The following is a 14172-nucleotide window of genomic DNA, read 5'->3' as shown; positions in this document are numbered from 1 at the left end:
GGGAGCTGGACAGACTTGCGAGTATATTGAGTTATTAAGAACTAAACTCAAACTTCACAGTTCTATTGTATTTCCAAAAATAACTTCAGAACATTTTTTTTTCATTTTGTGGATTTTGATGGTGATTTCCAACCTGCCTAATACTGCCATCACTTTTTTTTTATTTAGTCAGTTAGTTACTGTTTTGTTTTTTTGGGGGGGCAAAATTGAATGCATGAATAATAATAATCATACGTTGGGTTGCAATCATAGAACTTTTGTCAGAGCACAATTTTGAGAGATATAAAGTGACCCACACATTTGCTCCTTTTTTGGCATCTGAATAAATTAGGAGATTGAATTGAAATATCTTTCTATTATTAGGGAATTACCTAACGTACAACATTATTAATGCCAAGATTTAGGCCTCTGAAATGACCATTTGTAAAAAACAGATGTGGACTTAGTTTTTTAATTTTTTTTTTAAATGTCTTAAAATGGCACTTGTTGGATTTTTGAGTAGGTAATTTTCCTACTGTTTTGCATTGGAATGCAATGAATTGAACAGTATAATAATTTAATATAAAATGTTGATATTTGGTATCGCTATAAAGTAATTAAAATTTTGTTAAGAAATTACCACCACTCCATTTAAAAAACAAATCACTACTGTTGCTCATTCTACATACAAATGGGCCTTTCATTCTCATTTTTACATTACATGCTAGTTCCCATTAATGGTACATCGTCATCAACGATTTTTCAAATGCCCTTTTCCATTGGTTAATGTCAGAGCAAACTTTTGTTGTTTCCTTTAAAAATGAAGGCCTTGGAAATGTCAGTCATACATACAATCATATTGCATGTCATATCCTTCAATTTATGTATATTTTTTCCCGGGGAGATTGTTCTTTTTGCACACTGACGCGATGTAAACGTCACAATATTTATTTTCAGTAGGAAACGTATCACTGGGACAAAAAAAAGATTTAATTAAAAACAAGTTGTCAATTTGTTTCATCACTGAACAGCTTTATTAAATATAGTTTAAAAATTCAGTGCTTATACAGCACTAAAAAACATGTCACGTGCTTAAAGTGTACAAAAATCGTTGGAAGTGTCCTTACGTCACTTCGTTAGGCAGGACGAGGTCGAACACTTGCTGTCTGTCTCAGAGTCCGATTCTTCGCTGCCAGCTTGGCGCTTTGCACTTCTGCCTCTGACCAACGTTGGGATGCACTGCTGAGAAAATTCATTCCATTCAACCACTTGGTCTTTTATCTTCAGAATTCAACGTTTCAGGGGTGTCCAATTTCTTTTCTCCCACACAAAACAAACTAAATCTGTTTACATACTTGGGTCACCCCTAGCATAGGTTCATTTCAAGAGTCAACCTCTTGTTCCTGGCTCTTCATCAACTCCATTATGTCGTCGTTCCAACCGAGCATTTCGGCGAATTGCCGCACCGTGTCTTCCAGGTCGCCCAGTTCCATGCGATCCGCCTTTCGCAAGGGGTTCCTTTGAAAGGGACCAACGGCATGCCGGTTGAGGAGAAGACGTGGCACCGTGCTGCGCACCGTGTTCACCAGACTGGCAAAAGGCTCTATCTGAAAAGCCATTTTGTCAAGAATGAATTCATTTGGAGCTAGCATAATATCAGCAATGGCTTCGTGGCACCTGTAGCGACGTCCCCATGATGAGAAGTAGGTCTGCTTTGGGGAAGTCTTGAGTGTGGAGGAAGTACTTCTGCGGAAGGTCTTCCCCGAAGAAAACCACGTCTGGTTTGACTGTAGCAGTGCAGAATGTACACGTGGGGACACTGCCATTCATAATTAAGCGCTAGGAAACAAAATTCATTAGATGGAAGTAGGCCGGCAGCAAATGATTGCAATCTCAATGAAGTTTAATGAAAATGCACCTTGGCGTCTTCTGCGGGGTATGGCGTGTAGCACAAGTGACAGGAAGCGGTAGCAAAACTGCCGTGAGCTTCTACTAATTTGTCATCTGGGATGCCGCACACTGAAGTAAAGAAGAGCAAATTCTCGAAAAAAAGTCCACTTTTTTTACCGACATTGGAAGAAAAAAAAAAAAAAAACTGGCCAAATAGGAAGACAGACAGATGGACCGCCACTTACATTTCTCCAGGCTGTCAATGTTCTGCGTGTACACTCGTAGAAGCAAGCCTTTGTGGTGAAGCATGCGGATAAAGTAATGGACGTAGTTGGGGCGATGGCTGCCAGGATAGAGCACCTTGGCCAGTGAAAAGAAAGGCTGCGGGTCGTTGGAGAAGTAGTCCACGTTAAAAATGGCTTCCGGGTAGGGGATGTTGTACGCCTCCAAGTTGGCGTAAAGACCCGTCCCTGGAGTTCTGATGGAAAACGGGGACAGTTTGAGAAGTGAGTGGGTGCTTCAATTAAGAGAGAAATGCCAAAACACAAACCTGAAGTCTGGAATTCCACTGGCCGTACTGATTCCGGCTCCGGCTACCACCACCACATTCTTACAGCGACCCATCTTCATCAGGCGGGCTATGGATGCCAGCCCTCCACCAGATTTGTTTGCAGAAGAACCGCCGTGACCTTGAGCTAGTGGCTTTCCTTCACTAAGGAAAACAAGAGCAATTGGAGTTTATTAAACAATGTCATCAAATTCTGCAGCTGTGAAGTTGTCCCACCTGACGTTCATCAGACGGAGGTCCTGAGCCAGGGGTGAGTCAGGCTGCTTTTTTCCTGTTTTCCTGTCGCTGCCCGATTCAGAGTCCCTCGACTTGACGCTTCTGGAGCTACGTGTTATTCTCGCATCTGTAGGCCGTGAGGAACTTTTGGACTCGCTCATCTTGGCTCTTTTTGAAAGGGAGAAAAAAATCAATGACAAAAGAAGGGAATTAACCATTAAGAAGAAACCCAAAGCAACATTTTCCTATTCGCAAATGATACACTGACTTTAAAGTTAGAATTCTGACCTTGAAGTTAAGGGTCCTGGCCACGTTTTTGTTTTTCTTCACAGGGCCCAATCCTCTTTGGTACAAAAATGTTAAGGCATTTCAATAAAAAATGCCAATGTTATGCATTTGAAGTCAGTTTGATGTACTCATGGCTTCACCAATCAATGTAACGATCAAAATCCATGTCTCGTTACATCCCTAGCAGATGATATAGTGGCCTGAGATCGATGCCTGGCCATCAAACAAACTTCTAACCAAACTCTACAAAGTCAGAGACTGACCAAACACGAAAAGCGTCACAGGCATTCCTCTCATATTTAGAAAGCCGTTAGCATGGAACGGGCTCTTCGGCCGCCTTCCTCGGCACCTCGGAACACTTTAAAACCTTCAACTGCGGAACAAAAGCTAATGGCCGCCATATATTTGGTGCTGACGCCACCTTTAGCCACCCACCCCTCACTTCTACAGAGCTATGCTAAACAGCCTACAGCTGTGGCAGCTTTACTGTTCGGGGAAAATCGGAGGGGTGAGCTGAGGGGTGGAGGCAGGACAGAAAAAAAAGGGGGGGACCAAGATTGACCGAGTGTCAACAAACCCAGCTGGGTTAGAGAAAAAAATGCCCCCTCCCTTCTCTGTGCAAGGCCTGCAGAGATAAATGATACGGAGGCGGGATTCAATAAAGAGGGAACAGAGGGTGAAGAAGAATGGGGATGGGGGTCTTCTTTTCCAAAGCTATTCCGGGTGGAGGGGAATGAGTGATCAGCAAGGAAGCCAACAATAGGAGACACAAGCTGTAAAACACGGCTGTGTCGGAGATAAGGCCTTTGCTCGTCTACTATGGTGCCCCCTTAGCGCCCCCTATAGGTCATGGCCATTTGAACTGTCCAATCAGCACTGTCAGTCCTAGTAGTAGTTTAAATGGTTTTGAAATCCTTTGCCGTTAATAGCAATGCATCTTGAAATGAAGTATTATCGAAGTAATATTCAAATGACTTTTGGGGGATTTAGTAACAGAAATGTAGAGGGAACAGTAGAGGATTTTTTTTCTCATTTAAAAAAGTAATAATTCAATCAGAGTCACACACTTTAGTGGGGGCTTTGGCAGGGGAGCCACATCTTAAAGAACTATTAAAACAGTTGGACGTCGAGGCTGTCTTTTGTGTGCAGACTCCACTCAGTCAGACATTGCCAATAAATCTACTTCAAGTTATTAAGCCAAAAATGAGGTAGAAAACAAACCTCCCAAATTGAAGGGAAGGAAAAAAGCAATAACTGTAGTCACCATATTGACTATGGTTTGGCCAATAGTTTAAAAAAAATAGATTTTTTTTCTGCCATAATTCCCATTTTACATCATCTCCATGTGATAACTTAAAAACAAAATTCAATTTGTCAAAAAAAGGCCCTGATGTGATAGAAAATGCTCTTATCGTTCTTCAATAAAGGAAAAGGCCTTGTCTAAATGACAAAGGGTCTTTAAAAAAGACTTTAGGTGACCCCCCTGAAGCCAAGCCCTCCCTCCCTCCCTCCCTTCCTCGTTTGGCCTTTCACACAGTTTGCTCTTCACAGTGAAGAAGTTGAAGAGCCGTTTCGGCCACAGCTCCGGACCACCGGCAGTGTCGCTGCTCACATAAGGGCTGTGGTGATCTCATTAGGACCCCCGACACCACCCCCCAAAAACACTGGGCACACTCCAGTGCTCGCCATTACACCCCCTCCGACCCAAAAAGATAATCCGTTTACAATTTCACCGGGAAGCGCTCCGACCCAGATCTGGACAAAGAAAACGTCAAGTCAGTGTAAAAGCAAACTGCCACATTCTCTCAGTGGGGGAAAAAAACTCCTTATTTGTTATTTTTGTGCTCAGGCCAACCCATGTCATCCGGGCCATGGGGTGCTGGAGCCTCTCCCAGCTGTTTTATGCAAAAGGCAGACAACACCCTTGACCGGTCGCCAGCCAGCCAGTCATAGGGCACACAACCATTTTCTCACTGACAATCACTAGAAGTCGTGAATTCGTGATAATTGAGGGATTACTGTAGTATTATACCACACCCACTATATTGACAAAAATGTGGAAGTCAATTTTAACTAATTGAAAATAAACATTATTTCACCATTTGGCTCATTCTCCTCCTTGTGGTGCTTGTCCTTTGCATTTAACCCCTGAAATGAATTGGAAGACCCCCACAACACAAGGAATGGCAACAGGCAGTTTGGGTTGCCATGGGAACGTCTTCATCACTTGCTCCGAGAGGCGAGGGCTCAATCTTGTCTCCCCACCTGCTCGCTAATGACATATCTGAGTGTGTAGCGCCTTTGTGTGGCCCGCCGATGACACAAAGCCGCACGTGCTTATTTGCGTTAGCATATTGCTCGCTGTCCCACAGGGGAAGGCTGCCGGCTAATGACTCACCCCTCGTTAGTCCTCCGAGGACGAGCCACTCGCTCCAACGTGGGCTCCAAATTACCGAGGCCTTTGGCAAGTAGAGACAGTCAAACTTAAAATTTAAAAAAAATGAAACATAGTTCAATATTTAAACATTTAAATAAAATCAATGTCAAATTCAGTTTTGATATTTTTCCATCTGATAAGGAGTGGACATATTTGAAAAATGATTTTATTTTTATTTAATTTTAAAAAAAGTTATTATTTTTTCTTCTTCTGATGAATAAAGGAAAATGTTGGTGAATAACAATTATTTCTTTTAGCAGGATGGCCCGGTAGATCAGTGGTTAGCAAGTCAGCCTCACAGTGAAAGGACCTTGGTTCAAATCCAGGTTGGTCCACCAGTGTGGAGTTTGCATGTTCAACACGGGCCTGAGTGGGTTTTCTCTGTGTACTCTGGTTTCCTCCCACATTCCAAAGATATGCAGAAGTGATTCAGAAAATGAGATTTCGTTTATCAATAGATACTTTGGAAAGGTTAGAGTGCCACCTACTGTGATAGACGGCTAATTGCACGAGAGATCTGGCTCTTTGTTTACGTTAGTGCCGGTTACTCTTTGTTTTCCTTTTTAATTCATAAATTGGTAGATACCTGAACAATATATGAACTTGCCCATAATTTGTTTTTCCACAATCTAACACTGATTTATGTGATGATGTTGGCCCCCCAAAACATCATGACAAGCAAGATCAATGAAACGGCCTAAAATTCCCGTTCAAGTCGAAAATAGGAAATAAATCAATGTTTAGAATCAATGTTTAAAATATTGGTGTAGATTGCACGTGTTTACAAAAATACTAATATTTCAGATCTGGGGTGGAAATGAGGTTAGGTACCTTCTCTCTTCACTGAGCAGAATGATCGAGGGTCCAACAGACGAGAATGATGCGGTTCGGTATAAAATAACAGTTTGTGAAGAAAACGTGCGGATGATGGCTAAGGAAAACGGGTTTAATAGAGTCGATAAAAAAATTGTAAACAGGGGGAGCTGCTTCCGGAAATTCACCAAATCCTTCCAAACATCGGCGGGAAAAACTGAGTTCATGTCACGTGATATAGTCTTTTCTCTTGCCCTTTCCGTTGTCGCTTATAGTTTTTTATTTGATTTTGTCGGACTGAAACCATACAAAACAAAAATAAAAACAACATGATGAATTTGGGTTATTTAAATAGATTAAAAAAGGTCAAATAAAGCCAGGCCCGGTGTCAACAACGTCAGATCCGTTTATAGACATTGTCACCCCGAAAAACTGTTATTTTTCGGTGGCATGAACAATTGACAGATCATGTATTGATTTTTTAAAACCCTGTACAACAAATTTGATAAAACTTCTTCTTTATTCTGAGACAAACAAAAACAGCAAGAAAAATACATCGCACTTGAAAACAGGGGGCGGAGCCTCATCTCATCCCTAAAAAAAACAACCAACTGGGACGGGCCAGTTCCTCGGTTGACAACCACGTATATTCAACCTGGGTTTATTTTATTTACAAGGTGGACATTCTTTGTGTCAAAGGGTGTTAAAAAAGAAAGGTAAGTTACTATTTTGTCTCGATTTACTTATGTGTTCACCCTACTGTTACCCCTCAAACATGAGTTGATCTAAAACTAAGGATTCCATCTTAAATGACACACAATGTTTTTATTAGAAAAACGCCTACCAAATGCATTATAAATGGCTTTTATTGGGTCTGTTGTTCACCTGGAGCGAAGTGACAGCGCCTGGTCGTGTGATCTAGAATATTCGACCCACGGCGAAATAATACCATGGCTTAGCCTCTTGTTGTAACTCCATTTAAATTCCGTTAAAAAAAAATGCAAATCGCATTTCAACTTAATTCAAACCCTAACGCAGTCACCGCAAGTGTTGCGTATAGGTCGCCGTAAAGTTGAGTAAAGTTAGCCCCTTAGCTTTTTTTGCTAGCTTGTGATGCTCCATTATAATGAGCTTTAAATCCTTGCCCCATATACATATTGCCACGTAGCTATACGCTTATGTCTACAAGTTACGACTCGTCCTGGTTTATTAATGGCGATCTTGTTTTTGCTTGAAATAGACCGCAGTTTGCAAAGCTCTCGTTGTATTTACAGTGAACAGGTCTGCCTTGTTTGCAGCTCAACAGCAAACTCCCACCTTTAACTCATTTGCTGCTGTTGACTGGGATAGACGTCCAATTTATCAGGACTGCGAGGTTTGGTAGCAATAGTGACAGACAATATATGCAGTCATATGACTGCAAGTGGTTCTTTTGTATGATTATTGAGCAATTCCCTGCTTATTCCATTTTTTTGTCTGTACAACAGCAAGCAAAGAAGTGTTTTCCATCCCAAAATATACACGGTTCGTGTTGAGGTTACTTCAGAAGTGTGTATAAATTGGTAGCATATTGAGGAACTCTTAAATGATGGCTGACCTTGGTGTGCATGCTTGTTTATATGAACCTGCCATGGAAACCAGTTACTGTCTACATCAGTATAAACAGTGCAGAGAATGGATTGGGGGATGTGCTCAAAATGATTCCTGCAAATGTTTGCTATTTTTATTTCCCTTACATAATTGTCTCTATTATTTTCCGATACAGATGAATCAGGAAGAGCAGGTGCTCGAGGGCACACCTGCTGACCTTAATGATGAACCAGCAGATTCAGGTTAGTAAAAAACAGACTCAATATTAAGCCTCTAAAGCTGAATTCACATTTTAAAACCATCAACCAACTTTTACAAATGGGACACAGTCTCCACTTATGACAGGGATGAAATCATGTCATTTTTTAATGTTGTGCTGTCATTGTGTTTATTGTGCTTGAGACGACTAAAACATACTTACCACACATTATGTCACCTCCAATTTTAATAGCCTGACACCACCCCTGAAAAGAATGTGTATTGTAGTACCAAGGCCAACCTATGAGCTGCAGCAAAGTACCATATAGCATCCCTTGCTTACAGTCACTCAATCCAGTGTATACAAAAGTGACTCAAATGGTCTAAAGCAGAATCCCAATGCAGCCTTTTTTTTTCCATCAATAAGTACAATTATTTGTGAACATACTTGGTCAATTGAGATGCAAACAGAAGCACACAAAGGCTAAAATATTTGTGGATGGGAGAAAAGATCGGAATTAGAAACAGAACAAACTGTTGGGAATCATTTATTTTTGAAGACCACATTTTGACAGTGTTGAGAGTGGCACAAAAGGCGCTACTTGCCTCTGACCGGCCTCCACTGCATTTTGACTGACATGTCACCTCCATCCAGCAGACAGCCTCAAAGAGCACCCTCCGACTCAAGCGAGCATGTTGGGCAGATTGGCGGGGGGCTTGTACGGCGCCACCAAGGGGGCCTTGGGAGCGACCGTGGGCGGCGTGACCTGGATAGGAGGAAAGAGCCTAGATCTCACCAAGAGCGCCGTCAGCTCGGTGGCCGCCGTGCCCGCGGCGGGAGTGGGCCTTGTCAAGGGCGGGGTCTGCGCCGTGGCCGGTGGCGTGACGGCCGTCGGTTCGGCCGTGGTCAGCAAAGTTCCTGTCGGAGGCGGCAAAAAGAAGGACAAGTCCGACTGATGGCAAGAACGGGTGCGTTGGGCTCACCGACCTGGTCTTTCTTTCCTCGTCGTAGCATCGGATCGATCCGCCGTGGCGGCAGCTGATGGCGAGCGGCATAGGACTCAATCATTGTGAATGCGTGGTTCTTTGCATTTTTCTATTCACTTTCTTTTAAGTTTGATGCTGTGTTTTGTAAAAGACTCTACTTTATTTGTTGCGTGAGGAACACTGTCCTCGCCCCATTACGTCAAGTGGTCCAAATAAAACGTCCATGTCTCATCTCCATCACAAGCCTCAGGAATGTTTTCAACGCGGACTGCTCAAGGCAAAGCTTTAATGCGCTTGAATATCACCAGCAAGACAATCAGCCTTGAACCATCTTCAATCATTTTGCATTTTAGCCAAAGCCTCATTGCTTTTAGTCACCATATGTTCATGCCCTCACCCCCAACTTGCACAGAAGGATACTATTCATGAAAATCTAGGAATACTCAGGTAAAAATTGACTCTCTAACAAGGACTATTTATTTTACAGCAACCCATTTTTAGTACAGATGGTCTTCATTTGACATCCGCATGTTTAACTAGTATTTTGATCATTAAGTTCCCCATAACAGAAAAGATGGTTGGAAGCAAAGCACTCAAAAGCACTACTTATGTAACTTTTCAATGGCCACAGATGAAGAAGACTTTCATTAGCTTACAAATTAAAGTTAAACTAATATTTGTTCATTCATGGGTCAAAGCTGTGTGTCACCATGCCATCAAAAAGTTGCAACAGAGAGGAAGACAAACTGGATCAAAAAAATCCAGAGATTTAAAAGTGTATTGGGCCATTTTGTGGTGAATTTGATTTTCAAGGTCATTGTTGGGGAGAACTAATATGTGCAAAAATTGTCTGAAATATTGGACAGTTGGACATGTGGATTTAATAGTTAAAGTCAAAATGGCTCCACTGCTAATGGTCTGATAATTGTTATGTATTTTAAGTTTCTTCTCTAAAGTTCACCCCACAGCTAATAAATATCCTCCATATTGTGTAGTAGTTAATGTTGCTTTGATTGCTGTTGCCCCTCTAGATGTAGTATAAGAACTACAATTTTATGACTTAATAATTCACAAAAGCATATTTCAATTCAAAATCAGCTTATATTTTAACGTAGAACCAAACTCTACTGAAATCTCATTTCTCAGCCCCTTTGAACGTTTGAGGTGATTGTTCATGATCTTATCAAGAACTCAATTATTTTTCCCCACATTTGTCAAACTCCTCTCACTACCTTTTTGAATAAAGAAAATGGAAAAATGATAGTAACATTGTAAGCTTTTGTGTGGATGTGTTTCATACATATAATCTGGATAGGTTCATTTGCACAATGACATTTGGAGTAGAAAAAGGCATGTTTTATTTATGTGAACAAAAAGTTTCTGACTTTTTTTTAATGTTTCAGTTAAGTTCAATTTGAAGATGGTGTTTTTTTTAAAAAGGAATAAATGATGGTAGATAGATATATATATATATATACACACTCAATAAGCTCAATTACATTTGCTCATTCTACTATCTTATTTACAGCATACACTTATAGAACAAAATTTTTGTTGGACACAAAATCTCAGTATCACAGCACATAAAAGTGCTTTTTAATATTTCCTTACAAGCATTTTGAGTTTCCAAATACCATTGCAGTGCCTTTTGGATGCACGTATATTCTACTAGAGCAGAGATATTGCACTTAATGCCAGGACAATGCAAAAAGTTGTTTCAATGCAATGTCGAACTATGCAACTGCACTGTTTACTCTGTGGGCCTAACCATCTGCACAGGTCCAGAGGACACCACAACCTTTGATTCAGCCAGCTTCTGGGCTGCATTTTTTGCTTGCCTCCCTACACAGAGACACACAAACATTTAGTGTAAGGTTTTCCATACACATTCACTATATGTATATCTTACTTTTTCGATTGAAGCAGCTGGGCTCACAGGTGAAACCAGATCCGGCATTGCAAACTGATGTACTGCAATGAATGTAAATCTGGACAAGGATAAAAATGTTTTTTTTAAAAAGCAGCACCAAATATTAAGACTTAACTTTTGGTGGGCTTGGGCTACAAGACCTCTTACCTGTTCCTTTTGTGGTTCAAGTGAGCTGGGGTCCACGAAAGTAAACATTTGGAATATGAAACGCCTGTAATGATTTGGGAAGTCTACACCAGAGTCTGGACCAACTGCAACCAGAGTGGATCTGTAGCGATCATCCCTGTTAGGGCACCTGTAGAAGAAACATTTGGAGGCAGTGAGGAGAGACGTCCAATTTTTTTTCCAACCAGTAGACCGGGACAGGTTTTGCAAGGGAAAAAGACTTTCTTGTTACCCATCGATCAGAATGTCCCACTGAGGCAAACTGTGAGGATTTGCGGTAGTGGTGGTCCAACAACGGCCGAGATTGAGGACAAGACTGGCGTCGGACCTGTCCATGAGATGAACCTCTACATACACGGGGTCCCTCAAGATTCTGGTCACGGGGTAGTCCGTGGACTGGTAGTAAGAGGTGTAGGCCACGTCCTCTGGGAATACAGAGATAGATGCGTACCTACCAGTTAAAGGCTGCCTCAAAACGAAGCCGGTTTTCAGGAATCTATGCGCGTACCTTCATTACAACCCTTTGAAATGCATTGTCCATTACCCAACCTCATCTGAACATGGATGGGACCGCTAGCAGACACGGATATGGGCGAATCTTGTATTTGTAGTACTTCTACAATCAGAGTTTCTTCTGTAGTTCCTGTGTATCGGGCCTGGAAGAGTAAACTTAAAAGAGAATGATTAGGCTACAGTGCATTTTAGGTTTCCCATCGCATCATCATCATCATCTCTTACTCAAAGCTACTATCCCTGGTGATCGCTCCCAATGGTCCCATTGCCACTTCATAAGAGGAGGTCATCCTATTCTCATAGACTATCATACCAAGTTCGTCCTGCAAACATTTGAGGCCATTATCCACAAACAGACTCTGGACTTCAGTATTTTTGTCTTCACCTGTCATGAAAACGAAGGCTTACCGCGACAACAGTACCACAAGCGGTCACGGGGAATTGGTAGATGGCAAAAGCAGAATTTGAATCAATAGGTGAGCAGGCAGGGCCTTCTCCCAAGAGCGAAAGGGACTCGAGGTCAATGCTGGGTACAGTGGAATGTCGTGCCACTACCACAATGAACTGACCATCTTTGGTGCACTGGACCGTCACTAGAAGATAACAAAGAAAACTTACTTGTCAAGTATTTCACCTGCTTCAAAATGATGTCAAGTCTTGCGAACACTCACCCATGTTCCCAAAGTAGCACATGCCTCCATTGTAGCAGCAGCTCATAGCTTCACAACCCTGCTCATTGATATCTGGGCTTCCGCAGGGCACTCGAACACCGGTATGGACATCGCAAACATTGATGCTCGTCGGGGGGTTGCCCTTGTTCGGTAATTTACCGCCTTGTTTGACCGCCTGATCTTGAGCTAAATTGGACTTAAATGGATTTTGAGGGTTTGGTCCTCCAGGAGTTGGAAGCTTCCAAAGAGGAGAGTAAGGTCCAGGATACGATGAAGGGTTTTGAACAGGGTTGTGATCAATAGGAATTTCAGGAACATACCAATGAGGATAATTTCCAGGAAACCCTGGAGGATCCTGAAGAGGGTTCTGCGGTAAAGGCTTTTGAAGATGATCCTGCTGCTCATCCCACTTTGTAGGTTTATGTCCAGGAAGGTGCCATTGAGGTTTTTTAACACCGTGTGGCCCAGCAGGTGGATTCCCCGGCGTACCAGGTAACCAGGGAAGTAAAGGACTAACTGGTTTGACTGGAGATAACACTGGATTCAGACCTGTTGGAACCTGCTGTGGGTTTGGAGGTTGCCAGTTCTGAGCTTCCACCTCCCTCCTTAAGAAGCACACCGCCAGTAGGTATGCTATCAATGCGGTCACCCCCCTGGATTTTGTCATGGTTTCACCCTGGTTAGACCTGGACAGCCCCCAAGTAGCCCACGTATGTGTGCTGCTGCATTTATATATGACTACAACCAATGACTTAACAACCACACCTCCTTAAATCGAGGCTGGATTTTTTCCCCCTCAATGATCATTCAAAGGGTTTATTATGTAGTTCTACAAGTTTTTTTTTTAAGCTGTTGGTTTCACAAGGTTTTTTTGGAAGCTTCTCAAGGACAGGTACTTGGCGATGGGTGGCATTGTGACATTACGATTGCAAAAGTGTCACAAAAACCTTTTCAAAGGTCTATGTGTACCATGTTGGTTGCCAACTTTTTTTCTGTCTGGCGTCAAAGCTATTGATTGTACTCCTGAATACTTGCGTATCAAGGCAAGCTTTTATCATGCAGCTTGAAACAATAAATCTGTCCTTTTCATAACTTTGATTGCCATATAGTAATAATTCAAGGACAAAAAAAATACATCAAATTGACTAACTAACCCTTTTTACAGTATCTTAAGACTGATATATTGCTTTGTTAAGTGTATTCTATATATTTTATTATTATATGGTCTTGTGTATATATATATATATATATATATATATATATATATATATATATATATATATATATATATGTTTATATATATATATACACACTTCACACATGTATTTAATTATTGTTATCTTATTATTATTCTAGTACTCCTAAGAGACATTTAAAGTGAGTTGCTCCCGAATTGATGTATAAATCAAGTCAGACACACACAAAAAAATACATGTAATTTCATAAAATGGCGATAAAGAGAAATTGACAGTCAACAGAAAACTGACAAACATCCCAAAAACTATTTGCCTTTTTAAATTCTTTTGAAAGCAGTGGGACTCAAATCGGCTTCCAACTCCAAGTCCATATAGATCATGCTGGCCACTGTTGGCACATTTATACATTTTGAACCCTTTTAATTATTTTTATTTCTGACCTTATTGGTGGGTCAGTTAATAATTGAAGTATGGTTGACTAATATGTGTGTGTGTGTGTGTGTGTATGTGTGTATGTGTGTGTGTGCGTGCTGTAAGATCTACAATTTGATTCATTATGATCAACTATGACATTTTTTTATTTTTCATAAGTGAGGCTGAATTTATGAAAGGTGTTACATAGGAATACCAAGTGTATATGATTGATAACTTATTTGTTGTAAGTCAAACCAGATATTTATTTAATAGGAACCCTTGTCGCTTTAGTATAAACTCATCTGGCTCATATTGTA

The 14172-nt window shown here is 41.3% G+C and overlaps 3 protein-coding genes and 1 long non-coding RNA gene across 6 annotated transcripts; 1 reads left to right on the top strand and 3 right to left on the bottom strand.

The window, feature by feature from the left end:
• Positions 1 to 996: 996 nt before the first annotated feature.
• LOC144192897 (NAD-dependent protein deacetylase sirtuin-3, mitochondrial) lies at positions 997 to 2602 on the bottom strand. 2 transcript variants are annotated; one of them, XM_077711731.1, is made up of 6 exons: positions 2420 to 2602; positions 2115 to 2347; positions 1898 to 1998; positions 1657 to 1818; positions 1374 to 1586; positions 997 to 1221 (listed from the first exon to the last, which is right to left on the bottom strand). In XM_077711731.1, exons 1-6 carry the CDS (start codon positions 2497 to 2499, stop codon positions 1108 to 1110), a joined length of 903 nt encoding a protein of 300 aa, XP_077567857.1. In that variant the 5' UTR covers positions 2500 to 2602; the 3' UTR covers positions 997 to 1107. The 2 variants fall into 2 exon arrangements, with proteins under 2 accessions (XP_077567857.1, XP_077567860.1); XM_077711734.1 differs by having other exon boundaries at positions 997 to 1218.
• Positions 2603 to 2740: 138 nt separating this feature from the next.
• Positions 2741 to 6594, bottom strand: LOC144192923 (uncharacterized). Its single transcript, XR_013325502.1, has 3 exons — positions 6210 to 6594; positions 5340 to 5400; positions 2741 to 2821 (listed from the first exon to the last, which is right to left on the bottom strand). It is a non-coding gene; the product is annotated as an uncharacterized LOC144192923 (long non-coding RNA).
• Positions 6529 to 10235, top strand: tmem263 (transmembrane protein 263). Of its 2 annotated transcripts, none has more exons than XM_077711745.1 (3): positions 6529 to 6907; positions 7957 to 8023; positions 8635 to 10235. In XM_077711745.1, the coding sequence occupies exons 2-3, from the start codon at positions 7957 to 7959 to the stop codon at positions 8934 to 8936; spliced, it is 369 nt and encodes a 122-aa protein (XP_077567871.1). In that variant the 5' UTR covers positions 6529 to 6907; the 3' UTR covers positions 8937 to 10235. The 2 variants fall into 2 exon arrangements, with proteins under 2 accessions (XP_077567871.1, XP_077567881.1); XM_077711755.1 differs by having other exon boundaries at positions 6695 to 6907; positions 8638 to 10235.
• Positions 10236 to 10534: 299 nt separating this feature from the next.
• LOC144192887 (zona pellucida sperm-binding protein 1-like) lies at positions 10535 to 12981 on the bottom strand. Its single transcript, XM_077711726.1, has 8 exons — positions 12246 to 12981; positions 11983 to 12167; positions 11800 to 11897; positions 11570 to 11730; positions 11294 to 11486; positions 11044 to 11191; positions 10876 to 10954; positions 10535 to 10808 (listed from the first exon to the last, which is right to left on the bottom strand). The coding sequence occupies exons 1-8, from the start codon at positions 12910 to 12912 to the stop codon at positions 10717 to 10719; spliced, it is 1623 nt and encodes a 540-aa protein (XP_077567852.1). The 5' UTR covers positions 12913 to 12981; the 3' UTR covers positions 10535 to 10716.
• Positions 12982 to 14172: the final 1191 nt, after the last annotated feature.

Source organism: Stigmatopora nigra, chromosome 2 (genome assembly GCF_051989575.1).
Source record: "Stigmatopora nigra isolate UIUO_SnigA chromosome 2, RoL_Snig_1.1, whole genome shotgun sequence".
Taxonomy (NCBI): Eukaryota; Metazoa; Chordata; class Actinopteri; order Syngnathiformes; family Syngnathidae; genus Stigmatopora; species Stigmatopora nigra.
The sequence above is the reverse complement of the archived record's forward strand: the minus strand, read 5'-3'. Positions and strand labels throughout refer to the sequence as shown.

What these genes read in the sequence shown, in the direction of transcription:
- LOC144192897 (XM_077711731.1), bottom strand. Translation starts at nt 2,499, where the DNA reads ATGAAGATGGGTCGCTGTAAGAATGTGGTGGTGGTAGCCGGAGCCGGA. An exon ending in AGTGGAATTCCAGACTTCAG is followed by an intron (nt 2,348 to 2,419) that starts GTTTGTGTTTTG and finishes GTTTTCCATCAG; the next exon opens with AACTCCAGGGACGGGTCTTT. An exon ending in TGAAGAGCCAGGAACAAGAG is followed by an intron (nt 1,222 to 1,373) that starts GTTGACTCTTGA and finishes GAATTTTCTCAG; the next exon opens with CAGTGCATCCCAACGTTGGT.
- tmem263 (XM_077711745.1), top strand. Translation starts at nt 7,957, where the DNA reads ATGAATCAGGAAGAGCAGGTGCTCGAGGGCACACCTGCTGACCTTAAT. An exon ending in TGATGAACCAGCAGATTCAG is followed by an intron (nt 8,024 to 8,634) that starts GTTAGTAAAAAA and finishes ACCTCCATCCAG; the next exon opens with CAGACAGCCTCAAAGAGCAC.
- LOC144192887 (XM_077711726.1), bottom strand. Translation starts at nt 12,912, where the DNA reads ATGACAAAATCCAGGGGGGTGACCGCATTGATAGCATACCTACTGGCG. An exon ending in GTGCTACTTTGGGAACATGG is followed by an intron (nt 12,168 to 12,245) that starts GTGAGTGTTCGC and finishes GTTATCTTCTAG; the next exon opens with TGACGGTCCAGTGCACCAAA. An exon ending in CTTGTGGTACTGTTGTCGCG is followed by an intron (nt 11,898 to 11,982) that starts GTAAGCCTTCGT and finishes AAATGTTTGCAG; the next exon opens with GACGAACTTGGTATGATAGT.